This window comes from Poecilia formosa, unplaced genomic scaffold (genome assembly GCF_000485575.1).
Source record: "Poecilia formosa unplaced genomic scaffold, Poecilia_formosa-5.1.2 Scaffold229, whole genome shotgun sequence".
Classification (NCBI taxonomy): Eukaryota; Metazoa; Chordata; class Actinopteri; order Cyprinodontiformes; family Poeciliidae; genus Poecilia; species Poecilia formosa.
The window spans coordinates 976,911-1,003,917 of record NW_006800168.1 but is presented as its reverse complement, the minus strand read 5'-3'; the positions used below and the strand labels follow the sequence as shown (position 1 = coordinate 1,003,917).

The following is a 27,007-nucleotide window of genomic DNA, read 5'->3' as shown; positions in this document are numbered from 1 at the left end:
CAACAATTTTGAGATTAATCTCAAAATCTGAGGGGTTTTCCTCTTGCAAATTTTTTACTCCAAAAATTCAAATCTTTTCCCTTATATTTCAGAGATTAATCAAATTTTTTAAAAAATTTTTTTGGCATAAACTTGCTACTTTTTTCTATTTGCAATGGCCCTAATACTCCATTGTGGAAGTGTGGCATGCATCTACTCTGTTACCCCAAAATAAAACCAGTTTCAGCCTTAGAAGTCACCCAGTTAGAGTATGAAGTCCACTTCTTTAAAAAAAAAACCCATAAGAAGCCATGCTTGCCACAATTACATTAAAGTAGCCTTAGAATGAACTAGTCAAAGGCCAGACATAAATCTGTGTCAAAAACTGATTTCTCAATACACAATTTGACTGAACTTCAACTATTTAGCAGAAAAAGCTTCGTCTATTCATTTGGTCTGAATGCAAAGGCACGCCACACTTTTCAGATTTTTGATTTTAAAAAATTAAAAATGGGTAATTTCTCTTCCACTTTACAATCATGCTTTCATTATTTTTGTTTTGTCCTATGAAATCCCAGTTACGTTAAATTTTTGGATGCAATGTGACAAAAATATTAAATGTATTGTGAAGAAAACTTGGAGTAAAGTTAATTGTTTTCCTGAATGTGATTGATCTGTTTGGCACGGTGGTGGCAGCATCATGATAGGTGACCTTGACATGATCAAATTAAAAAATACTTGTTTTTTTATCCCCAAATGGAAATGAAATGTCAAAAAATACCAGGTGAGAATCTTTGTTGATGTGAGAAGGATCTCCAGTAGGAGTCAGTCTTCCAACAAATCTCAAGAAGCCTCTGACTGAAGATCATCGCTTTGACTCACAGCTGTCATGAGATGCTAACAGGTCCATAGTAACACCATCAGCTCTGCTAATCCACTTCTTTTGCTTTTGCTGCTCCTCTTTAAATCTTTCTAGAAAGTCGAGCAGAAAGACGTTGGAGTACGGGATTAAGATGCACACTACAGTAGAGATGGTTTGAACTTCCTCCTCTCTAACTCCTCTGGGGTTTGGGGTCAAAGGTCAGGAGTTATTGGATGCTATGTTTGCGATGCTAATCAGCTGTGATCAGTTTTATAAACAGTTTATAATTGCCGGTTAGAGTTTAACATTTGTTTTTGTTTTTTTCACCATTTAACTACCCAACCCTCAGCATGATGCTTTCATCGCCATGCTTCACAGTTGCTGCAGTGCACAGACGTCTTGTTTTGTGATAAACAGAACCTTTTTGCAGTCCAGTTGTTTTAAATTTCTCTCCAGCTGTTTGATCAGTGCATCCTTCAATCAGACAGCAGGAACTCAGTCCAGATCCTCCCGCTCAGCGTGTTTGTGTTTGTTTGTCGGGATCTAAGGGGCTGCAGGCGAACTTTGGCCGGCTGCTCTGAGCTCCTGCTGAGTGAACAGTCCAGGTGGGACCCGGCCGGACCTCCGCCGTCCGCTCCAGAACCATCTTTGGGGACAGATATAAATATCTGCCTCATGTGGGCTGCTGCTGCTGCTGGAGCTCCCACTGACACTCAAGTTGTCGATTTCCAGCAAATATTGCTTTATTGCCTTTATTTAAACAGAATCCAATGATAAAAAGTAACATTGTGTTGCAGTGAAGTGTCATCCATGTTTTGTTTTTTTGTGTGTTTTTAGTGATAATTTATCACATCATGTAATATTTTTGTTGTTTTCTATTGTCGCCACTAGAGGGTGGTAAATCCCCAGTAATAATTTTACCTCAAAACCACAAAAACTTCCCCATATCTCTAAATAAAGTTTTTATGACAAGGTATTGAGGCCAGATTGGGATTTTTCTTTTAATTTCGAGAATAGTCATAATATTTACAGAATAAAGACACAATATTACCAGACAAAACTGTAAAAAGATTTTAGGAGAGTAAAACTTGGATACAGTGATCAAAATCTGATCATTTGAATGTGATGTATTAAAGTCATTATTTGTAAAACCAAATGTGATACTTCAAAATACAATTAAATATACTACTTATCACCCTACCACTGATTTTACTGAAACAAATTCAAATGAGTAGAAGCTCCAGGAAATAGACTAATCCCATCAGAAAAGCCTATAAAACACTTTTTATTCTCCTACAAAACTTCCAGTAAACAAAGATTCGATGGGAAGCAGCAGATTACAAAGTGATTAAGATATATACATCGAGGATATGTGACAATATAAAACATTCAAATAAATAAATACTGATAGAGAAAGTCAGATTATAGACGAGGAACCTGAACATGGCGGGTTTCTACAGTAGTCAGAGAATTTGGATCAATAATCCGCTGATCTTCAGCCGCGAGCGACGGAGAGCTGAAACACAAAAATATACTTTAAAGTAAAATATATGAATGCAAAAAAATCAATAATCTCACCAGCAGAGAAGAAAATATTAGAACATGTCGAAAATCATTCAAGAAATACAAACAACTCAGTAAAATTTACTATTTTCATACCTAATTTTGATTCATTTAATTATTAGGCTGTATTTTTGTTAGAAATATCAATTTTTTTCACTTTAATCAGTTTTACTCATCATTAATTTTAATTTTTGTTTATTTTTTAAAGCGTTTCCCAGCATGCTTTGCTCCTTACCCTCTGTGAACACCGAGCTCCGGTGAACCCGGCTCTGCAGGCGCAGACGTTAGGCCGAACGCAGCGGCTGCCGAACAAACATGGTGTCTCGCAGCGAGCTGAGGGTGAAAACGGGTTGAGACTCAGTCAGAACTGGAGAAACGCCGACGTTCCCCACATGCAGCAGCAGCAGGTCTTACTCACGGATCTGACAGAGAAATCCCTGCCAGCCCGTTGGACAGTGGCAGGTGTTCGGACCGACACATTCCCCTCCGTTCAGACACGTCTGCAGGCAGCTGGCTGCCAGGAGAATTCATCATCAGTTCAGCATCAAACGCTTTCATTGGAGTGGCAGAATTTGTATTATTCTTAAATTTCAATCAGGGGGCCGAAAAATTAATTCCAGTAGCCACAAATGGCCCCTGCACCACAGTTTGGACACCGATGAGAACATAGCGTGTTCATCCATTCAATTCAAACATTTAACTAACCTATCAGAAGCTCACAAAGCCATGACATCATCACTTTCTGATGCTGAATTAGAAACGGGTAATTTAATGGGATTCTAGTCGCATTTCCAGAGATTCCATCTGCGTTTTCTTACGTTTGTCGCATCTCTTCCCTCGCCAGCCGGACGGACAGTCGCACACGTCTGGGCCGACGCACCTGCCGCCGTTCATGCACATGGGGTCACACACACCTGGCGGATAGGAGACAAGTAACCGAATGTGGAAATCATGTTTTCAGATAATTTAAAGAGAAATTTGAGAGAAAAGACGGACTTTTCTCGCAGCGCTCCCCAGAGAATCCCTGCAGGCAGGAGCAGAGGTTGTTCCTCCTGCACACACCGCCGTTTTTACAGGGTGGACTGCAGACAGCTGAGAGAGAGAGAGAGAGAGAGAGAGAGAGAGAGAGAGAGAGAGAGAGATGGTCATAGATTAAGATTAAACTATAAAACATCCAGCTGAGGGTGCAGAACGGGATTAGGTTTATAGATTTATAGTTAGGTTCATATTTACCGTTCTGACACTGCGCTCCGTAGAAACCGCGGGGACACTCGCAGGCATTCGGCCGAGAACAAGTTCCTCCGTTCAGACAGACGGGTGAACATAGAGCTAGAGAAAACAGACAGGTTACCTGCTGGCTGGTTCCCACCCTAAGACATCAGGGACTCACCTATCTCACAGGACGGTCCGGTCCACTCTGGAGGACACTTACACTCGTCTGGGGACACACACTGGCCTCTGTTGTGGCAGTGACGGCTGCAGACCACTGCGGTAAAAACATCATCAGACAAGATTCAGGTCTGAGTTTTGGATTAGGGGAAGCAAATAATGGCTTATTAGTTCTAATCAATTAATAATTTCTGCTTAGACCTTCTTTTAGACCTCCATCCACCATCCATTTAGTGTGGATGGAGGCCCTTTGGTGGCCTCCATCCACCAAAGGGTGCCTCTGGTCATCCTTAAGTGGAGCCAATTGATACAGAAATAAAGATGGCGGGGCCATACCAGAACGGGAAAAATAAACGGTCCAAACTGAGTCCAGTTTTAGATGCAAAATGCCCTTTATGCATTTCTGTTTTGACATATAAACACACTGTAAGCTCTTTAAGTTTCACATGGCGCTCATTCAGCCGAGCTGCAACGTCAACTTCTCATCGAGGATGTGATGACAGAGAAGCAGAGGGTATAACATAGTTTCTTATACTCTAAATCAAGGATTAGACAATGGGATAAATAATTTTTTCTATAAATACAAATATTTTCCATATTCTTACTTTCTTTTTTCCTCGTTTATCCAGATTGTCCAGGAGCCCTGAATACTGGATTGGAAAACGTCTGCAGCCTTTTGAGGTAAGGATCTACATTCTCACAAAGAGACTGTTGTTTTTGTTTTGCTAGCTGTGCTAACTGCTAATGAGATGCTAAAATGTGAACTCCAAATCATTTCGTTGGTTCTAAAATGGTGAAAATGTGTTTTTTAACCCAGTTTTGTTTTTGTATGAACGTAATCAAAGTTTTATAATAAAAACTAAATGGGAAAACTGTGATTTTCCCATTTAAACAATTCAGACAAGACATTACAAATGAAATAAAAGAAAAGCTGAACATTTTGAGGTAGAGAAGTTGATAAATTCTGAAGAGTAAAAAAGTTCTTTAACTTGATATTAACTCAGAGAAACAAACTGGATGACATTAAATCTTAATAGTTACCAAACCACTAATAAAAATCTTTGTAGAAACTTTATGAACTCACTGGTTTCACATCGGGGACCAACAAACCCATACGGACAGGAACAGGTCTGCAGTCCCAAACAGCTGCCTCCATTTTCACATGGAAACCTGCACAGAGCTGCACAGACAGGAAGCTCTCACATGTTTAATAATAATTAAAGCAGCTAGCATCATTTTTATAGATGCATTGATGGATTACGTTCACCTTCTTCACAAATCTCTCCATGGAAACCTCCAGGACACTGACACACACCTGGAGCAATGCAAACCCCGCCGTTCACACACTCCGGATCACATATTGCTGAAGAAAAACATTTAAAAAATTTTATAATTAAAACAAAATTTAGATCTGGGTAAAAATAAAATGGTTCTTCCACAGTTTTCAACTACCTGTCTGGCAGTTTGAGCCTGTATAGCCTGGTTTGCAGCGGCATGTGTTGGGTGCAGCACACTCCATGTTTCTGCCACACATGTGCCTGCATACAGCTTAAAAACCAACAGGGGGCGCCACTGAGAAGGTAATCATGACTTTTGACTCTACATTGAACTGCATTAAGCTGTAAGGAGAACTTTAGGTCAGCCATTTATTCCAGAACAATATGATGAAAATTGAAACTTGTTTTAATTTTCATCATATTTTCATCATATCAATAAGTTTTCATAAAATTGAAACTTGGGTTCATCAAAGTTCACACTTTCAAAGTTCACACTTTGATGAACCCCAACCACATGTGAAAAAGAACATTTGCTCTCTTGGGTTTAGCCCTACCCCGACATGCGTGTCCATCTCCTATGTATCCTGCAGGACACCTCCCACAGCGAAAACCCCCACCCACCGCCGGCTCACACTGGACCCCAGGAAAGCAAGGCGTACTGGAGCAGGCCGTCACATGACTGTTAGCTGTTGTGTCGCTCCTTATTTTGAGATGATTGGACATAGGTTTATGTGGTGTGAAGCTGGAGACCGCCTGGACAAGAGGTGTAGGAGTTGGTGCTGTGGGTGCTTGTGGACCCTCGGGCAGAGGATCAAGTTCGTCTCCGTCTGCGGAGAACTCTGATTCAGACAGAGTGTAGGACAGAGCTGTGAGGGCGGCGGTGAGAGGGAGCGCAGGCTTTGGAGGCGTCCAGGACTTGAGCTGTGGTTGAACTCCCTGTGGTGGCGTCACTTTAAGGGCTGTAGCTCGTTCAGACTTCTGGGTCATCTAAGGACAATGTTGTTAATGCTCAGACACATCAGCTAATCTTTACAAAACATTTCAACTCACCTTGGGACCCGACTCTCTAAAGGTTGTAGTTCTTGACCTGGTGAATGTCCTGGTGACAGTTCTGGAGATGGCAATCTCATGAGTGGAGTGGGGAGTAAATAAAGCGTTGGATGATGTCCTTGGAGCGTTTCTGGAGGAAGAGGAGACTGCTTCCCTCCTCCCTGTTCCACCGCCTCTCTGTGATGATGAATCCTGATGTGGTGGATTGTCTTGTGTGGCCACTGATAAAGGTGGACGCCTGATAGATTGCCTGGATGGGAAGCTTGGCAGGTGGAGGTGAAGTTGGGAAGGTTTGGCTTTGCTTACATGCAAATATTGGCTGGATTTACCAAACATCTGCTGCTGAGGGAGGACATTGGATGCTGAGGAAAGACAGGAAGTCAAATCAATGCCTTTCTGCAAATATTCTCGCCGGATTTCTTCCTCTCTCCTTGTGCTTTTGAAGTTCAAGTACCAGAAATGCAATCAGACTTGCTTTGTTCATAATTGTCAAAGATTTGCATCAAACAGTTGAGGGATCAGGCCTTTTATCTATTCTGCCATAAAACTGAGAATGTTTCCAAAACAGGGCTCGTGCTTAATCAGTGCTGCCACAAATACAATAAAAACAAAACCATTCAGGCGATTTATGCCTTTTTAGAGGTTTGAGGCATCTGCAAAAACACCCAAAGTTGCTTTGAGACTTTCCAGATAAACAAGATCTGCAGTAAAGGGATTAAAGCTGGAATCAGACTGTCTGCTCAGAGTTCCCTGGTCTCCCTAAAGAGCAACAGCATTAAGCAATCTGCTGTTGAAACTTTGTGGCCGGGTGGTTAGTACATTAAGGCAGTCTCTAACCACTCACACTGATTTATGTGCTGCAATAAATGACATTTTTAAATGAAAGAAAACAGAGAACATTAGGAAAAACAGACAATACAAAAGACCTCAAAAGCAGCACATAACTTCTGAATGGATTGAGATTCCTAAATAATTTCAAACATGCACAGAACAGTCAAAGGGGTAAATTGTAAATTTATTATTAAAAATTCCCAAAATTTACAGATTAGTTTGGGAACTTGAGGTAAATAAATCCCTTACCTTCCTTGGGGGTCTTCATACAGATGCGACCATTGCCGTGAAGTCCAGGGGGGCAGCGACCACAGACGTAACCAACATGTGGAGGCCTGCGGTTGATGCATTGGACTCCAGGGAAGCACGGCCTGCTGGCACATGTTGCTGAGATGGGGACAGACCGAACCGGACCTGTGGTCAGGAGAAAGACTGCCTTATCATCTGATCAGGTCCTTCAGCAACATTTAGAGATAACCGTTTTCTCTGGACAACATCTGAATCATATGGTGCTTAATTCAGTGCTTGATGACGTACACTCATTCACCACTTCATTAGGTACCTGTTACTAGACCATTTTCTTGCCTGAAGGCACAGGTGTCAAACTCCAGTCCTCTGCTGTCCTGCAGTTTTTAGATGTGCCACAGGTACAAAACACTGGAATGAAATGGCTTAATTCCCTCCTCCTTGTGCAGATCAGTTCTCCAGAGCCTTGGTAATGAACTAATTATTCTATTCAGGTGGTGCAGCAGAGGCTCATCTAAAAGTTGCAGGTCAGCGGCCCTTGAGGACTGGAGTTTGACACTTGTGCCTTAAGGGTTTCATGAATATATTCTTCCTCCATCGTGTAAACTATGAAATATTAAAGAGCTTCTTGATATGTGAACAGCTTTTATTCTTCTATTTACCTGATTCTGATGTTTTATTGGAAGTATTCCCGACTTCATTCTTTACTGTTGTCTGGTCCAGTGTCTCTTTCATGGCTGTACTCTCTGAGTTGTCCTCAAAAGTGTTGCTGATGGGCTTGGATGAAACCAAAGGACCTCTTTGAGGTTTTCTTGGCTGACCACCTATGTGTTGGGAAGCATCTGCTGCCACACTCTTGTTGGTTTCCACCGTCCTGACCTTTAAGTTGGGGGTAATTCCTGGGATAGTCCTCAAAGAGGTGGACTCTGCTTTGGTCCCAGTTCCTGGTGTCTCTTTGCCCACCTCTGACTTCAAAGAGGTGGAAGCTCTGTGGAAAGGGTCTGTCTTTGTTGGAACTCGCAGCAGAACATCTGGTATCTTGTAAATAGTTGTAAGAGGAAAAGGTGTTGGGATGATGGCATCCGGCCTAAAGACTGCTGCTTTGGGGGGAAAACAAGAAATTCATCTTGATAACTTCAAAAGACGTTTTTTATGTAATACTTGCTGTAGACTGTTTGCAGTAATGGTGCAATAAGATGATTTGAGACACAAGAAAGTTTTTAACAGGTCAGATCTTTAGAGAGAGAGAGAAGTTTGTTTAAAAGTCTCAACATTGGTCGTTCATTGTGGCTTATCGACACATCTAGAGCCGCGAGCGAATTTGATTTATGACGACAGGTTTTAGACAAGGCAGCAAGTCAAACTCATAAATCTAATTTATTCTGCCTTAGCACTGCCAAATCTTCTGGCCGCTAACTGAGTCCATTTTCAGCATGTGTCAGAATGTTTCTTTATGTTAAACTAATTGGTAATATCCTGGAAAAACTAACTTTTTTATTACCCCATTTTTACAAGAAGTTGCTTGGGAATTTGCAGTCTTACTTTGCTTTTTTTGGGGTAGTTCTGATTTTCAAAGTCAAGACATGCATACAATCAGGCAATATTCAAGCTCATCTGATGCCTAAAGTTGCAAATCTTTGGCATTAAAGGGAGCAAGAAAGTCAAACCAAAGTGTCCAAGTCATAATTTACCTTTTGTGGTTTGTTTTTGGGCAGTTTTTCTACTAAAAAACATAAGTAGTGAAGGATTGTTTCGGTTGCATGCCTGCAGAAGCTGAAATATTCATTCTATCCAAACCAACCTGTTCATTTGGGAAAAAGTAATCGCCCCCTAAACCTAATGATTGGTTTTGCTTGGTAACACCTGCTGTGCATTATCCAAAATGTGCATTAAATCTGTGTTTTGGATTTTTGGTTCTGATAAAAGAGTTGTTGTTTTTTTTGGAGATTTAAAATGCAAAGCAGAAAAAAATAAATGAGAACACTCTACATGTGACGACAGAGAGACTAAGCTTAGCTGGACGCAAGTGAGCAGAGCATCTGCATCGGCTACAATCAGACATCTGCTTTCCATTCACTACAAGCACTGTATCCCTGCTGAGGGCTCTTCAGAGACTCTGCTGCGCTCCATTTATGTACCTGAAGTTTCCTCTCAAAAGACCAGACTCCAGGTTTTTCCCTCAATGCAAATAAATTCAGGAAAAGAGAAGCGTAAACCAACATCACAGTCTAGATGATCAAATACAATTAATTTAGTAAAGAAGTTGGTGCACTGAGATAGTTTTATGTGGTTCCACAACCTCTGAACAGCTTTATTGGATAAGCTCAACGCTGCTGTGTGCATAAAGGGAGGACTCAGTGTTTATCGTTCTGCACAGATTCTGTTTCAAAATTTGATTTCAGGAGACATAAAACCATGGCAGGTAGCAGTTTCCTCTGCTCCTAACCTGGTCTAGAGAAACATAAACACTGCAGGTCAGTTAAAGTTCAAGAAAACTTTGAGGTAAATCAACTTTACGTGAAGGCATGAAGGAAGATGGAGGAAACTCTGAAGTGGTCTACTTTACACCTCATCAAAAGAAAGGAAGTGATTTTTATTTGCTTTCTTACAAAGAATTTTTATCAGCTTAATCTATCCTAATCTGGATTAGGATAGATTGAATTGATTATATATTTGTCTTGTGTAGAACCTTGGAATGGCATTTGTTGTGTATTTGTACCACTAACATGAACCAAAGGGTATTGTGACTAGCTTTGCAACTATGTGGAGATTTATCATTGTTTGTGCCAAATGTTTAACCCTTATGTATGCTGACATGTTGGGCCTTTGTAGTTCCTGACAAAAAATAACTGACCACCCCCTGTTTCACCCTGTTTGAAGTGTCCGCTTACCTGTACAAGTCGTTCCATTTCCCAGCATGCCTTTGGGGCATGGACCACAGCTAAAGGAGCCGATGCTGTTAATGCACTGGACTCCAGGAAAACATGGATTCCTCTCACATTCATTGATGTCCTCCAGGCATCTTAAACCTGTGAAAGGCAACATGATGAAGCGACTGCAGAGACGTCCCTGGATCATGTCTTGAGTCTGTTCTTACCTCTCAGTCCAGCAGGACATTCACATCTGTAGCCGCTGGCAGTGCTGATGCACCTGCCGGCTGAACATGGAGACGACAAACACTGATCCACGTCTTCGCCACAGAGTTCGCCCTGTTTACCCCCAGGACAAACACAAAGGTACTTCCCACTGCCGGCGGGAAAACTGACATCCATCATGCAGGTCCCTCCGTTCAGGCAACCGCATGGCACCACATCAACCTGAGTGATGCACAAAATGAGTTGACGAAGCCTTGACTGTATTAATACAGCTGCTTCCTTCAACTTTACCTGCACCGTGAAGGTGCTCTGGGCGTTGCACTCATCAGAGAGCATGAAACTGAAGGACTGCTGAACCTCCTCCTTCAGGAGAACCAAGGGGACCCTCCAGATGAGGAGGCCAGCAGGAGACAGCGCAGCCCCGTCTGGTCCGTCCTCCAGCTGAAACAGGATCGCCGAGCCCTCTGGGTCAGACGCCGCAAACTGGAAGACGAAATTCTCTCCGGCAAATGTCCGCAGGCTGCTCTGAGGTCGGTGGAAAGATGGAGGCCTGTTTACTGGAAAACAGACGGAGACCTGACCATTATCCAGTTGTATATCAAAGCAACACCTCTGGTTATCCCCACCTTCTCATTTACTGTTCTCCAACTAGAAAGATTTGATGACAGAAGCTTCCTGTGCTTAGTGAGGCTCTTTACGACCAGGTCCTTCCTGGATGAATCATCGTAAACATGCATGTTCAGACTTGCAAATATTATTCCAACTACATGTGCAGGATGTCCTAGGAATGTCCTATTTATGTGAATGCTGTCCCCATCTTTGGTGTACCACTCCAACAGGTAATTGTTTCGTTCCAATTGAAAGTGATTTCTCGTGACTTAAAGGTTTACTGTTATTCAATGGAAATCAGACAAACCGGCTTCTTTTAACAACTGTGTTAGATGCGTTTAATGTTAGTTGGGAAAATTGAGATACAAGAGATTGAATTGGCATAAAAATTTTACAAGGACCTGGTCGCCCTTTATAGAATATGTCAAACATTGTCATTTGGTACCAACAGAATGAAGAAACTGAACCCAACGAAGACAACAGTCACTCTGAAGGACTGCAGTTTGGTGTTGATCTCATGCTAAGCTCTGTGAAAAGGCCAATTGTTGTACTGTATTTGATTTGTTGGGACCTTAATGAGTCATGTTGAAGTACTTTATTCCTGTTGCTTTCCATTTTGATCCGGTTCTGAGGCTAATTACTGGTCTTACTCTTGATTTAGTTGGACATTTACTGCAGGGTAGCCTCACTACTTCAGGATGATAGTCCCTCTGTGCTGCTCTGTGGATAAAACATGTGATTTACCCCCACTCCTCACCCAGGAGTGGTTAAACGACGGGTCAGAACATGCTGGGGAGATGCCTTTGATCTGCTAATGGAGACAAACAGGATCCCAGCTGGACTCCTGCCGTGGCAGCAGCCAGAAGGAATCCTACTAATTCACTCACTTCGATGCAGTTTTCCCTACTTCCTCACCTTGCATCAGCTGCAAGGAAATGTTTATACCTTGGTTTACAGACCAGGTGAATTTGGAGGTGTCGGGATAACACACGAGGCAGGGGCTGCTGGGGTTGACACTTCCGGCTGCAAAACACATCCCGTCTATGTTACACGTCTTCTCCTAGGACCATGAAACACAAGGAAACAGAAACAGTTTTAATGGGATTTCGCATTAGTTGTAGGAAATGGACTCTATTTACACTTCATGAGCTGTTTAATTAATCCCAGCCTCTTCGAACAGCTGCAAATCTTTTTGATGCATGTCTGCGGCTGTTTGTGTTTTAACTCATTGCAATCCAGTAAAACGGTGTTTCCAGTAACAGAGAGACACTGCAGCCCATTTAAACAAGCCGGCTATTGAACAACTGTCTCTGCTTTCAATCAGACCCATGCTATCAGAAGGCGTGAACAAACTCTACCACTTAACACCTTCTGATTCGCATAAAACTCCTTGTTCTGAAATCCTCCCAAACATCATAGCAGCAGCAACAACTTCTCAGTTAAAGACCTGTTGACGGCAACAGTTAGTCTTTGCACAGTTACTGTAACTGAAGTTGGAAATAAGATACTGCTGCAGACAACTGGAAACTCAGATTAAAGGCAGTTGTAGCACTTTCACTGTGTATATTTGATTTTAATGAAAAAAACAATTGCCAATCCCTAACGGAGGAATTCCAGTTGATTTTCCATCTGGGAGCAATTTTAACCTCCATTTTATCTACAGCGCTGATAGTGTTTTCCCCTTGTAGTTTTGTTTTTTTCTTTTCTGCCACAGTTACTGACAGAAAAGAATGTGTTTTGGATCTGGTCCATTGACTGTACACCCTGGACAGGTCACTGTTCAGGTCACTGGTCCAACACAGAAACAAAAACAAGGACAATTTAGAGACAAATTAACCAAACATGCAGAAAGACCCCAGGTTGGGATTTGAATTCAAGTCTACCTGGGTGCAAGGCAATTGCATAACTGTACATTTCATGTTTCAAATCATCAAACTAAATCACTCTGGGTAGGGACACACCAATTAATTCATTAATTTTGGTAGTTTTGGAATCTGTAAATCGGAATCTGCTTTTTAAAGATCTCTGATCGTCCAGAAAACTGCAATCAGTGCGTCCCTAATAATGGGACAAAGATAACTTCAGTAAATTCAACATTCAGCTGTTAAATGGATTGTGTTAGAAGTGAAAAACCCTCCACAGCAGCAGGGTTGTTTATGGAGAAAATACTCACAACCCCTATTAAATCATGAGTTAGCCTGGATTCACCAAATTTTTTGGAGTTCTAAGGTCAGTTTCATTAGCACCACACCCTGGACTGATCACTGAATGACCTCTGGAATACAGAAGTCACATAGAAATAGTATTTCTTCAGACAAATTTCAAAATGATCAGTCCCTTTCAGATGATCCTTTCATCGTGTGAGCTTCCATGACCAGTCCATCACGAGTAGTGATCAACTGAAAGGTCTTGACTTGGGTTGCTGATTGAAAGTATTACCAATATTACAATCCTGATGCACCTTTGGTTACCAACGCCTATACCACTATGAACTGTAGGTGAAAAACATTGCTCCTTTTGGTAAATAAGTTACCTTTAACTTACAGAGTCCTGAGTGCGATGCCTCACAGACCTGGCAAACACCGTCATAAATCGTCAGCATCTTTGCCTGGCTGAACTGGAACCCATCATTGGTCACCTGGAATCCACAAAAGGCCAATATAAATATATATTTTTTGAAAGAAGGAAAACAAAAAAAGCTACAGATAAATGTAATGCCTTAATGTCCCATCGTGCATATGGCTTGTCGTCCATCATGGAGTCCTCTGTACTGATAGCTGCACTGCTCAGTGTTGGAACAGCACAGTCTAAAGCCTTGGAGCTGAGAAAAGTTGCCTTTGTCTTCTGCTGCTCCTCTGGAATCCAACCGTTGTTCATGAACTGCAGAGGAAGCTCAGAAAGGTGAGCAACAATGCTCCTGTGTTGACGGCTGTTGGCTCGACATGCAACATTGCTCTGGCTTACCTTTAGTCTTGTGGTGAGGCAGCTGAGCTCAGCAGAGTCGATGAAGCCGAGGCCAAACACTCGAACACTGCGACAGTCAAAGGTTCGGATGTCACATAGTCCACTGTTTTCCAAATCGGTTATCTCAATAGGCTGGCCTATCGGAAGACGTGAGATATTTCCTAAAATCAGCACTTTTCATGGTTTTTTCATCATTGACCTAATTCACAAACGCTAGAAATCCACCGAGACTTACTGATGGAAAGGCTGCAGTCATGGTTGCTGTAACTTGGATAACATCGGCATCCCCACTCGGTGCATGCTCCATTTCCATTGCATAAGTTTGGGCAGCGCAATGCCATCACCACTTCCCCTGAAACACCTGATGAGGTATGAACCTGCATGGCTCGCTGGGTGCGGTTGTCCAGCAGCTGCTTCTCACACTCATTTTCCAGAAATGGCAGTAGACCTTCATCCCAACCCAGGTCATCCTTTAGCTGCAGGTCCATCATACAGAGAGTCACTGCTTCATCAAGATGGCGTCCCAGCAGACCTCCACACATGACGCCAATGGTGGAGTTGACCAAGGCCATCTGGCAAACCTCCAGGGCTTTGGCTGAGGTCAGTCCATTTGGTGTGGGCCACTGGGGTTGAACCTTTGGTCTAGCTTCTGCCAGGTGATCTTCAGGAAAAAAGTAGGCAAAACTTTCCAAATCTGTTTGGCTCAGGCTCTGAGCAGCAAAGAGGGGCTGAAATTCAAAGGAAGTGTGTCTCTTTGGCCTGTGTGGTGAAAGCAACAGATCTTCTCTCAACTCACCATCCAGTTCAAAATCATCTCCATGTTGACTTCTCTGTCCATTAATCCACAAGTGCCTTCCCTCCAGAGGATGACTACTCAAAGCAGACACTTCCAGGATGCGTTCCTCTCTTTTGGGACTCCTGATGTATTCTGCTGTTGTATCCATGGAAGGAAAAACAGATGTGTAATCCACATTGTCGTATGCAGAGCAGTCAGAGTGAGATAAAGGACTGTGCACCATCCCTCTGCTATATTGTTGAGATGGGGTAAACTCTCTGTGGCATTGACAGAAGGGACGTCTGGCCTTTTGCACTATCAGAGGTGGTGTATTGTCAAATAAACTCTCACCAGGAGCTATCCTAACACAAAAAAGTGAAAACCATTTTATCAAATAACTTTAGAGACACATCAGAGTCAAGAAAAAAGATTGTAAGCTTAAATTGCTGACCTCCAGTCCTCAATGAAGCGTTCCAAATCATCAGGACCATAAAAACCACCATTGGAACCATGAAAGTCATTGTTGCTGTTGTGGTCAAAGGTTCCACACAATCCTTGAGTGTTGCTGAAGTCGACACTTGGAGCTTGGACAGACAAGCTCATCCCCCAGTCGCTTACATCTCCCCTGACAAATGCCCCAGAGGGAAACATCAACTATGACAGAAGAGTCATAGGCAACACAAAGTTAATATAGATTGAACTAAAGAAAACATCCATCATGCAAGCACAAAAGAAGCAAAAGCACAGTGGTAAAATGTCCAGATACCTACGGTGACCTTCTTTCCCTGATGGGACTCCAGGATCCTGACCCGACTCCCCTCCTCACCAATGTTCTTTACAATAAGCTGAGGTCGGGTCTCTTGAAGCTGGCCATTGCACATGTCAATGATTGCTATGTCATTCCCCTCTTGCACAGCAACACCACAATTGCAGGCAACCGAGTAGTGTCTGCTGCCACAGTCCCACTGGCGAGAATGGACCTCAAACCTCCTGGCAAGACTTCGGTATAGAAGGAAGGTGCCAGTCTGGTGGTTCTCATAACGCCTGGAGGTAGCAGATTTTAGACAGGGACATACATTTAATAGGGTTGATCTGTTTCTAGAACATCTTTTGAGGTATTAATTACCTGCGATCAAGTGTGATGACATGTGGATCAGTCAAAGAGTAACACATCGAGGTGGGAATGTCTTGAACCATGACCTGGAGGAAAGCAGACGAAGGCAGACACACGTCTAATCCTCAAGGTTTGATTTCAGTAAATTTATTGTCAATCCTTCAATGACGGTTTCAGACTAAAATAAAGTTTTCTTATCCTTCTTATAACATGAAAACCTCCACTCTCTTCTTTTGAAACCATTAATGAATGGCTATTTGGAAAACTGACACCAGTATGAAGATGTGGTTGCGCTATTGGAGAACATTCCTTAAACATGCATCAATGTCCTTAAAATTTTATAAAATCGCCACACTGTCACTATCTCCTTTGAGCCATTTAATCCTTGCAGCGTGGGAGGCCACAAACTCAACAACCATGCCTGCAATTTATTGGAGTCAATGGAAATATTGAGGTGACAGTTAGGTTAATGTGCACATTTTTGAATAGCATGAAGAAGCAGAGTAGCTGACAAGGATACATTGAGAGAACAAATGAACTCTGAACTAAAGGGACCCCAGCAGGACATTGTCATTGGAAACATGAGTTCACCTTCAGAGATGTTGGGGTATAGCTCCTCCAGAGTCTCGGAGCACCAGGTCCAGGTAAAACAGAGACCAGGCTCAGTCGATTTCCGTCACGTGTGAAATCCGTCACAGCGGTGAGGACAAATGTTGCGCTGCCACAGCTGTCGTCCCTGCAGGTTTTTGGCTGGATTTCCACCTGGCAGGCCGACACCACCACATTGGGGACCTCATGCCTCAGGCTCTCTGTGGATGTCAACACCGTGTTAGCATTAGCAGACGGATGTCTATTGAACTGTAATCACAGCTTCTCAGCAGACTCTCATGTGATGATTTACAGGATCGTTGAAAATAACACAAAAACGAGTACCAAGGAGTATTTTATGTTTCATATGTATTATTTACTATCATTGTCATTGTGATCTCTGCTTTGGTGGTTATTTAAAACAGAGATCATCCAATTAAAATCATACTAAGTTTGACTGTAGGGGTATATTTGGTTCGGTGTGAACTGCAGAGACTTTTATTCACAGCCAGAATTTGGATTTTGTATCCTTTGCTTTCCCCAGCTTCGTTTTAGTTGATGTAAAAACAGTTTTCTAGCAGACCTGACCTGGATTGTGGACACTCAAAGCCAGAGGGACTCCACACTGGTGGCCAAGGTTGGAGCTAAAGCAGGGAATGGGGACTGTGCTGTGGACGGTCACTTCATGCTCCATGTTGTTCTCTGCTATGTGAAGAGAGTCTGGAGAAAACTGAGCAAAAGTAAAAAGTTTAGCTGCTGGAGAACAGTTGGTTTAATCATTAAGAACAAGGGAAAAGCTGAGTTTTACCTTTAATCCAGCGTAGAAACTTTCACTTTCCTTTGCAGAGGATCTGGTGTGGTTAGAGCTAACTTTGAAAATCGACACACTACATGAGAACTGCAAAGAAAACAAAAGATTTGTAGGTGAAATAGGACAAACGCTGAAAACTTGGTGCTGAAAAATTCCTCCAGGAAATGAAAACTGGATGTTTGGAAATCAGTGACAGTGAATGTTGGAAACAGGAAACTGACCATTAGGTCTAGTCGAAGCTGCTTTGAGGCGACTCCAGCTGGAAGATGTATGTGTAACGACCTGCTTCATCCTTTCAGTTCAGATTGAGTTTTACAAGTTGCTGTCTTTAAAGATTTAAAACAAGGCTAATGGTCTTGTCCTACAGAGCTGTCTGTTTATAATGCTTCAAATAAAATTGGTAGAAAAGGAAAAGTCAGAGCAACAGATGAAGGGAATCTGCAAAAAACCCCAACTAGATTTGCTTTTTTATTCTTTTACAGATTTTTCATTCTCCCCATTTTTCATTTAAATTCATTTTCTCATTTTCTTTCTCCTTGTTTCTTTTTAAAATATAATTTTACTCAATTTTCTTTTATATCCTTTTTTCATGTTTGTGTGAATTTGTTCTTTTTTCCCTCCCCTCTAATTTCTGTACCTTTCTTTCCAAAATCCTCTTGTTTTATCTCATTGTTTTTTCCTTTTCAGTTTTTTTGCTTTATTTACATTTTATTTCCTTATTTCTTTCATTTTTGCCTAACTTTTTTCTTTCCTTCACTCTTTTTCTTTCACTTCATTTCTTCTGCTCTCTTTCACTCTTTCCTTCTTTTGTTCTTTTTTCCTTGTTTCTCTTTTCTTTCACTCATTTTGCTCTTCCTTTTGCTGTTTTCTTTTTTCCTTTGCTCTTTCTTTCATTCATTGTTTTGCTCTTTTTTTGCTCTCAATTTCTTTTGCTCTTATTTCTTTAAATCTTCTTGCTCTTTCTTTTGCTCTCTTTCACTCCTCTTTTGCTGCTTTTTTTCTATTCTTTTTTGTTTTATATTATTTTGCTTTTCTTTTCTCTTGTATATTCACTTCACTAATGGCGACATGGTTCTGCTGATCTCAAACAAATCTTCTAGGTTTTTTTTTCTCATGTCTTGTTAAGCAACATCAGCAACAAAATCGCAGATTATAACGTTCTACCAGAAAAAAACCCATCAGGCCATAAAATCCCTCTCCTCCGTCGGTTTGGACTCCTGGTTCCTGGTGTCCGTGTTTCCCTCGCTGGTGCTTCTGGATTCACTCACTGGAAGCTGTAAATATTTCAGGTGTCTTCATTTCCTGTTCCTTCAGCCATTTTTACTCCATATCCAGTTTTACTACTCTGCTTGTTCGATGTTTTCTAAAGTTCGTCCACCTCCAGAGGTGTTCTGCACCATCTGTGTGTTTCAAAGAGCTTCCCTGGAATCCACTGTGAATGAAACCCATGTGGATCAAGGCTTTCCCAACCTGCTTTTCATTTAACTTCCCCTCCTTACACTTGCTCTCTCCTAACTCAAAGTGAGAGACATTCCCTGCTTGCTTTTTTTCTGAGACTGGTCAAAAAATATTAAAGTAAGTCAGTGTGATCCATATCTCATGCTGAAGCCTTCCACATGTGCTCCCCTACCTCCAGTAATCCCAGTACAATCTGTTGGGAATTACCGTCTCTCCCAGCCTGAAGTGGACGCCATCCATCTCCACCAGAGAGAAGGGCTTCAGCGTTGATTCCTGCCTGATCTCGGCCTTCATCTTGTGGCCGATGTGTCGGGCCCAAACCACTTGGAAGCCCAGTATCTGGCTCCAGGGCGGCGGGACGAAGGAGCACCGGAGGTGGACGCTGTGTCCGATGAGCTCTGGGGTGATCACTGGCCGGGAAGGCAAAGACGGAACCAAAACTGGGGACAGATGTACACATTTTAGGATATTTTGAAGAAATATAAATGGTTTCCTTTAATTTCCCTTAAGTCCTACCTTTGCATTGTCCATTAACTTCCACTTCTCCTGGTAAACAGACTCTGGATCCTGATTCTGGAGCAACTGAAACATGAGGTTAGCCAGATATGTTATCACCATCGTCAAAGGAGACATATTATGCAAAATTCAGAGTTTGCACACTTTTGAACTTGCATTTCGGTTTCAACTGCTTTTAAAAAAGTCCAAGCTCTTAAAACACACACACACACACAGATACGCACACACACACACAAACGCGCGTGCGCACACACAATGGCGTTTTTTGGCAATAAGCTAATGTTTTTTGAATGTTACCTAGCAACCCCAGCCCAGGCCAGCCCGTTACCGAGCAACCCAAGCTTAGTTGCAGCTGATTTTACTGCTTTACAATGGCTACTGGAAAATACAAGTATTTTGTTGTTGACTTACCATTCAGAAACCATTTGCTGCATTCTTACTGTGTGAGCAGGAGGCTCTACTAATGTTTTTTAAAGATGAAGGATCGTATAATTGCAGCCATTTTCACGTGTGAGTGTAAGCATTGAGTTTTGAGTGCCCGACCAGCAGCAGCTTATTTGGATTTAAAGTGACAGAGGCCCTAAAGCAGTTCATTCTGATAGAAGGCAGAACTGACCAGACTAAAATCTCATTATCTAAGAATAATTTTGTGCAAGAAAATGTGGACCTACCCTAACCAGTTCAAAGAAGCATGATAGGTCATCTTTAAGAAAACAGAAACCTCCTGGTGTTCACCTTTAGCGCAGTATCCCATGCAGCCCTGCGTCGGCTGCAGGTAGTAGACCAGGAAGTCGCCACAGTTCCTCACCGTGATGGGGATGCGGAAAAGGCAGCAGTCTTTGGCGCTGCCGTGGAAGAACTGCCATGTGGCGCAGGCAGAGAGCTGGCGGACTTGGCCGGGTCGCGGCAGAGAGGTGTCCTTCAGCGACAGCCAGATTGGAGCCTGGGTGCCACAGTGGTTCATCTGCAGGTGGAGAATCGAGAACCAGTCGTTATCTAAAAGAGGAGTTTGTTATTCCCTGCAGCTGGGCTGAAGGTGCTTATTAAACCAGTCTGCTGATTTTAATAAGCACCATGAGAAAGTTCATTTGATGGAACAAGCCCCCCTTCTACAGTGAAGTTGGACTTTGACAAGACTTGTGCAAAAGCCCTTCATTGTTACACTAGACTGAGGTGAAATAATATTTTATCCCACAATGGTTTAATTGAGCACAAATGACTGTCAAATAGTTTATTTTAGAAAATATTGACATATAACAAAGCATTTATTTCACTGAATATTCCTACTATGTTAATTTATAGCTTGGTAAACTTTTAAAATGCGTTCTTGATTTTCTTCCTAATGCATGTTGGTAGATTTCTGCTTCCATATTTTGCACCTGGGTTGAAACCTGGGTTGGTGTATCACTTTAGCTTTAAGTTCTGCTAAATATTGTCTTGGTGTAGCATTTAGCAATAGTTTTTGATAAATGTCATGTTGATGTAGCACCTTAGCGTTAGCTTCAGCTAAATATCGTGTTGGTGAAGCGCTTTAGCATTAAGTTCTGCTAAATATTGTGTTGGTATGGTGCTTCAACATTAGCTCTTAATAAAAACTATGTTGGTGTAGCGCTTTAGCTTTTGATAAATACGATGTTTTCATAATGTTTTAGTATTAGCAGAAATAATGTTTATGATTAGTTCTTTAGGCTTATCACAGCTAACTTTTTAGTTAGTGGTGCCCACCTCTGTCGGTATGACTGGAAAAACAATCTAACTTCAGTCTGTTTACAGTTTAGAAACGGAAATATACAACACTTATGAGTTTACACATCTTAAAGCCCACTGTTGGACTCATCAGCATTGCCTTCTATTCTCCAACCTCAATGCAGCTGGTTGGCATCTCTGCCGGCTTGTTGTTGATCCGGAATCGGTACCAGCCGGCCAACAGTGAATGGTCACAGATCAGGTCCTGGATGGCCGTGTTCTGGATCTCTGTGGAGTCGAAGTCGACGCTGCGGTAGGGGCTGCGTAAGATCCGATGTCCTCCAGGGTAACACTCTGGAGCTGTGAAGAAGGATGACGAACTGCTGTAAACTTTCTCATGACTGAGTTTGCTTTTCTACTTTGAGTCAGTGTCATTCCACCTAAAATCCCTTCCTTGAGCCTTGCAGACTCCAGTCTGAGACCATAATTAGGTCAGGTCTTTATCTACAGCTGCTTTCTGCAGAACGGACCTTTTGGTGGAAGACAAAACAAAACCAGCCCGTGGGAATCAGCACATGGATTTGCAACTCTCTGGTTTTATTGAGACTTTTATTCTGTCTCGTCTGTGACTTCATCTGGCTTGTTTTCTTACACGATTGAACATCTGGTCTCTAAATGTCAGTTAAATTAAATCCTGCTGAGAAAGTTGGGAAAAGCCAGCATGTGAAGAAACTCAATGTGACCGGATGCATTTCTTCAAAGTATTGCAGATATGTTTCATATTTACTTCCAAATATCAGAGGAATTGCAAGTTTTACATAATAAAATGCAGGTTTAGAAAACATTTTTGGCTTTTAAATCAGTGGATTTTAGCTAAATGTAGTTTTTATTATTGAAGGCTATGGGTTAGCCTTCAATAATAAAAAATAAATGAATTCTAATTCATTAAGTACTTCATATCCCTTATTTATCTTCACTTAAACACTGGGGCCGAGTATTAGGATCGGGCTAAGATTTTTTTTCTTCTACATTTCAGGATTTGTCATTACGAGAAAAAAGTTGTACAACAAAATGAACATAATAGAAAAGAGAACAAATAAATAGTTATGTAGTCCACTTCCTGGTTTTGGAGCAATCTCTGCTCCGCTTGGCATTCACATATGCATTCAAACTGCACCAAAGTTCACTTCAACCGAACCAAGACCGAGACTTTTAGGCAGACCAGAGTTGGATTACGCATTCACACCTCCACAAAGGAACCAGATTTTTCTAGGCAAATGGACTGGAGTCGGTTAAAGCAGATCAAACAGGGTTTGTGGGAACGCACCCTTAGTATTTCTGTTGTGATGTACACTCAAAAAAATGGTTCATTACAATTTCAGGCACCCAGAAGAGACGGTCCAATATGGACTGCATTTGGTCCACATGCACAATAGAGATGGTTTCAAATTACAAACAGCTGGTGGGTTTAAAACAGGCAAGAGAGGAAAAGTTATCCAATTAGGAGAGGAGTGATTCATTTCTTAACTTTTGAGGAATTTGAAGATGTATTTAGGTGCATTAGGCTGCTTAATAAACATCATGTTGTGTGTTTGCTTGAGGTAGTTTTTTTCCTGGGAAGCACATAACTGCAAAAGTTTCTAGTGAAAATATCTCGGTACAATAAATTCAGTAGTTAAAGGAAAACGGAGACAGGATTGCTGATTTTATTAACAGGAAGGACCTTTTCACCTCAGGTGATCTCAGTTCCCAGGAATAACATTCCTCGCCTGGATTGCCTCAGGAAAGGACGCTCAGTCCAACGGGGGATGACTAACACGGCATTAAGGTGAAGACAAACCTGCAAATGTTGTGCATTTGTTGTCAAAGCAGCGATCTTTGCTCTGGAGCTGAAGCAGACCGAGTGGACTTTGCTTCCTCTGAACAAACATTCAGGACGTCTCGAACAGTTACAGCCGATCCTGCTGTTGACAGCTTCCTAAAAGAAAATGCTCTTGTTTACATTGTCGCCTGTTTGAGCGCACGACCTGTCTGGAAGCTCCTCTGAAGAGGCGCGAGGTCAGAGGTCATCCAAACAGCCTCGGCTTCAGGGAGGATGATGGTCGACCAGACTGCAGCGGCGGGCTAAACCCCTGGATTAGTACGTTTACAGAACTGATGAATAGGCGGAGAGGAACAGGATTAGAGCTGAGAGGAAAAAACAGTAAACTTTGTTGGACCATCTTGAGATCAGCTGATATATAAATTTGTTTATTTTATTTTTATTATGAAAGAATCAAAGCAACACTCCAGGTGTGTTTTAATGAGGGAATGACATGTTGCAAAACTCCAAAAGTTAATTTTACACAAAATGCAAGAAAGAAATTAAAGCATAAAATGCAAGAATAAGTGAATATTTGCCCTCCTTTATTTGCCTGCTTTATACCTGCGCCATTCTGTTTCAGCTTCTTCATCTGCTGTGGTTTGTATTAAATCACAACACAATCTAAACCACCTTCTTTCAGTTTGTCACAGTAAATGGGACCATAAATCTCCAGGGATTTGAACTAAAGCTGAACAGATTGCATGAATGAACCGACTGTTTTCAAATAAACCTCCCAGATCCTTTCCAAAGAAAACATATTGGAACAAGAAAGTGGAAATCTATTGACCCAAAACATTTCTCTTTGACTACATTCACACAACAGTTCTTGATTCTCACTTATGATTTTGAAGAGCTGCATTGTTCTTTGCGTGGTTGTTGATATGGAGCTGATAGTATGGTCACAAAATCAGAAAAAGGCAAAGAAAGCTAAAAAAATTATGAAAGTGTTGGCATTGCTAGCTTCAGCCATTGTTTATGTCCTGATTTACGTCTGGCTTCTTCTGGTGCAGATTTATGACGCATGAAATATCATATAAAATGTGACGAGCATTCTGACTGCAAGTGGCACAAATCAGATTGTTTGAAAAAGTCAGATATATGTTGCATTTGCAGTGTCAACGTAGCTTTGTAAAAGGTGAAATCCTTTTTTATGTGCAATTTTATTCTATATCAGTCAGTCTTAATCTGTGTTGTGCAGGTAAAATAATACAATTCAAGGTAAAATACTTGAAGAAAAAAATAAAATATCTGTTGTTGGTGAACTCCAAAGCATCAAAATGAACTCAAATGGAGATGTAAACACCAAGTGGCCTGGAGACCACTACAAAAGCAGGAAGTGGACTACAGTGCATGGCATTCTGGGTAAAACCAACCAAAACAAGCATGCTAGTAAAGTGCTAACAGGAGAAATGGCTCGTGGTCTTTTACGAAAAACAAATAACTATTCAAATCTGTTGCAACTCAATTTTTGTTTGCATTTGATGAAGAAAGTTGTGCTCAGAAGTTTTAATGTTTCTCTCAGTGATTTGTGGTGCAGCGCCCCCACAGGCGAGGAGGGGAACAAGTTGCTCAAAGGATTTGGTTGGTTTGACTGAATGCACTGAATGCAGTGAGAAAGAGAACCAATGGAGCTGGAATTGGAATAACTGAGAGTCTACTGGACTATCAGTAAAGCATTTACATTTTTATTTGACAAGCTGCTGGTGAGCTAATGAGTCCTAAATATCCGGCGACAGTCTTGCTTGTCTGAGCTTCATAGACAGTTATTGTTATCCTGCTGTGCTCTCTACATGTTTGGTGTTGTTGCCCCCTCAGTGTCTCATTTTATGACCCCAGGACCCTCTAAAGTGTCCTGTAATCAGCTTTGATCTGCTCTGAGACGCCCTGCAGACCCAGATTTTTAACCTTTGGACAGCAGCTCAATGGCATGCCTGTTCTGCTCCTAATTCTCTCTGCCACCAGGTTCTGGATCAGATCTGTGAGGCTGCATGCATGCATCAATTCCTTCTGCCGGACCTACCGTGTTGCGCCAGCGCTCCTAGTTGCAGAGCCCAGAGCAGCGCGATGCGTAAACATCCCAGAACCGCAGCAAAGGCGCAACAATCCATGTGTGCAGCGCTAACAGCTGGATCAGTCTCTCTGGCCCATTGGAAGCAGAGGGGGAGAGGTTGCAAAAATGGCACAAAATTCTCTGTTAATTAGAGGATAAGAGACTAAACTCTGCGTCTGGCTCTCTGGAGACCGGCTGGGAGATGAAGGAGAAGGAGGAGGAGGAAGAGGAGGCAGGACAGCGCTTATTGCTGGAGGAGGGTCTTTGGAGATTCTCTGAGTCGTTCTCCTCCCAGGTTCAGTTTGTGTAAACATGAGGCTCTCGCTGCGTGTCCAGCTGCACAGAATAAACCTCCCATAATATTCACACCCCTTAAAACTTTCCATCATATTATGACAATATTTAATTGGCCAGATTTAATATGAAAGGGCAACAAAGTAATGCATAATATATTTGCGGACACAGATGCAAGAGTGAGGGTGAAAATATTCTTTTTATTTAAAAACTCTAGAAATGTTCCTTTGGTTCAGCTGCTTTTGATTTTCTATAAAGACAAAAAGAGAGTTAAATACCCTAAATCCCTGCATCCCCAAAAAAACTAAATCCCAAAAGAATTAACAGAAAGCTGCACCTGGTGAGCCGATAAAAAAGAACAAAAGGTACAGCAGCGGGCCAACCCCATACAGAAAAAGAACCTACTGCAAAAGAAATAGACAAAAATATCATGTGAATAAGAACATGATGTCCAGTAGATTACACCACAAAAACACAAACATTACCAAGTCATTTTGTCTGGTTTCTAGTGGAAATATCTTAGTACGGTTGAAATAAGAAAATCTAACTCATAACTAACATTTCAGGAGGTTATATGAGCTTGTAAGTCTTTTTTTTTTTTAAATGTTTTCAGTATTAAATAATTGACCCAAAACAAGTTCCTATATCTTACTGAAAAGTTACTTAGAAGTTTGTTCAGTCTTATTTTAAGTTTACTGAGATATTTATAGAATCTACATTAAAACATTTAGTAACAAGCCAGGGGTCTGCAAACTTCACAACCAAAAGAGTCACTTTTTAGTCTGTCCACTCAACTTTTAAAGAAACAAATCTTATCATTTTAGATAAATATTAACTCAAATGTGTTGTAGAACTAACTTTTTACCTCTTTACTGATTTAATTGGCTCTTTGGACCTTCCTCAAAGGTTCTTAACTTTATTCTATGTAAATTTAGAAGAAAAGCTGTTTCTTTTTTGTTTTCAGCCAAACGCAGGTTCACTTTCCATCCACATATTTGGCAAAATTTGATGTTTATTTTAAATTCTAAAGAATAAATACAATGATGGTCCTTTAAAAATGAGACAAAATTTCAAATAGTACGTATTTATCAGAAAGTACAATGTGTCTTTTTTTCAAAAAGATGTCTTACTAAACTACAGGAGCGGTTCTGGTGTCAAACTAACAAAAGCCAAAATATTTGACTGTTTCTCATCCAGTCCGAATCGGTCCGTTCTGCCTGGCTGCCGAAAAATGCAAAAACATGAGGATAAAATGGAATTAGCTGTAGTTTAGTCCTAATTTCTTGTTGCTTTCTATGCGTTGGGTTTTACATTCAGTAAAACTCTTAAATAATAGGAAGTCATCTCATGTGATTGGAGGCAGTTTATGACTGAGCCGATGTCCCTGCAGAAGGGTTGGGGGTGGGTTAGCCTCCTGACCGGGGTAAATATCAGGTGCTGGAGGCCACAGAGAGGAGAGAAAACGCATACCTTTCCACTAAATAAAAGACCTGAGTGGAGCAGCAGGTGTGCTAGACTCGCCGTTCCACCGAGATCGGAGAGAAACACGACCTGCAAGCTTCAAAAACAAGAAAATGGAATAATTCTGCTAATTTTAATGAAAAATAATTCACATTATGACAAACAGTTCCAGAATAACCCTTTACTTCTGTTTTTAAATGGTATAATTCGCATGTTTTATACAAATATATAAAATAAGCCAATAATTCAGATTTTTAAAGACATGCTACATTTATTAGCGCCTCACTTTACCAGCAAAAATCAGCTTGGAAACAGATTTTATCTATAAGTTTAATGTAATAATTTGTTAAATGTTAATTAGTGATAAAATGCAATGTGTCGGAGCATCTAAAGCTTTGATTTGAAAATTCTCACATTGATAAAGTTTTATCAGGAACAAACTGCTGACTCAGCATAATAAAATGCATCCTTAAACATCATAAATGATTTACAGAAAAATGCACAAAAAAAATATGTATAGTCAAT

General features: G+C 41.4%; 2 protein-coding genes across 6 annotated transcripts in view; one reads left to right on the top strand and one right to left on the bottom strand.

Moving 5' to 3' along the window:
* kynu (kynureninase) overlaps positions 1 to 27,007 on the top strand; it is a 44,203-nt gene that overhangs the window by 4,514 nt on the left and 12,682 nt on the right. Inside the window, exons 1-3 of one of the 2 annotated variants that reach the window (XM_016679999.1) lie at positions 2,947 to 3,167; positions 3,249 to 3,336; positions 4,423 to 4,474. The gene's annotated coding sequence lies outside the window, so the exon portion shown is untranslated. Of the gene's footprint in view, positions 1 to 2,946; positions 3,168 to 3,248; positions 3,337 to 4,422; positions 4,475 to 27,007 lie in introns of those variants that run through there. The other variant, XM_007568669.2, reaches the window with a different exon arrangement.
* LOC103149490 (von Willebrand factor D and EGF domain-containing protein) lies at positions 1,244 to 25,074 on the bottom strand. Of its 4 annotated transcripts, none has more exons than XM_016679996.1 (33): positions 24,698 to 25,071; positions 20,989 to 21,173; positions 19,863 to 20,091; positions 19,128 to 19,193; positions 18,819 to 19,051; positions 17,151 to 17,240; positions 16,931 to 17,072; positions 16,346 to 16,563; positions 15,767 to 15,840; positions 15,411 to 15,684; positions 15,092 to 15,294; positions 14,101 to 15,002; positions 13,866 to 14,002; positions 13,620 to 13,781; positions 13,435 to 13,539; positions 11,847 to 11,961; positions 10,584 to 10,849; positions 10,295 to 10,514; positions 10,089 to 10,226; positions 7,860 to 8,297; positions 7,201 to 7,365; positions 6,121 to 6,482; positions 5,625 to 6,048; positions 5,246 to 5,341; positions 5,061 to 5,156; positions 4,878 to 4,973; positions 3,795 to 3,890; positions 3,638 to 3,733; positions 3,401 to 3,496; positions 3,223 to 3,318; positions 2,823 to 2,918; positions 2,640 to 2,737; positions 1,244 to 2,357 (listed from the first exon to the last, which is right to left on the bottom strand). In XM_016679996.1, exons 1-33 carry the CDS (start codon positions 24,783 to 24,785, stop codon positions 2,337 to 2,339), a joined length of 6,123 nt encoding a protein of 2,040 aa, XP_016535482.1. In that variant the 5' UTR covers positions 24,786 to 25,071; the 3' UTR covers positions 1,244 to 2,336. The 4 variants fall into 4 exon arrangements, with proteins under 4 accessions (XP_016535482.1, XP_016535480.1, XP_016535481.1 ...); XM_016679994.1 differs by having other exon boundaries at positions 5,625 to 6,057; positions 24,698 to 25,070; XM_016679995.1 differs by having other exon boundaries at positions 5,625 to 6,057; positions 7,860 to 8,294; positions 24,698 to 25,070.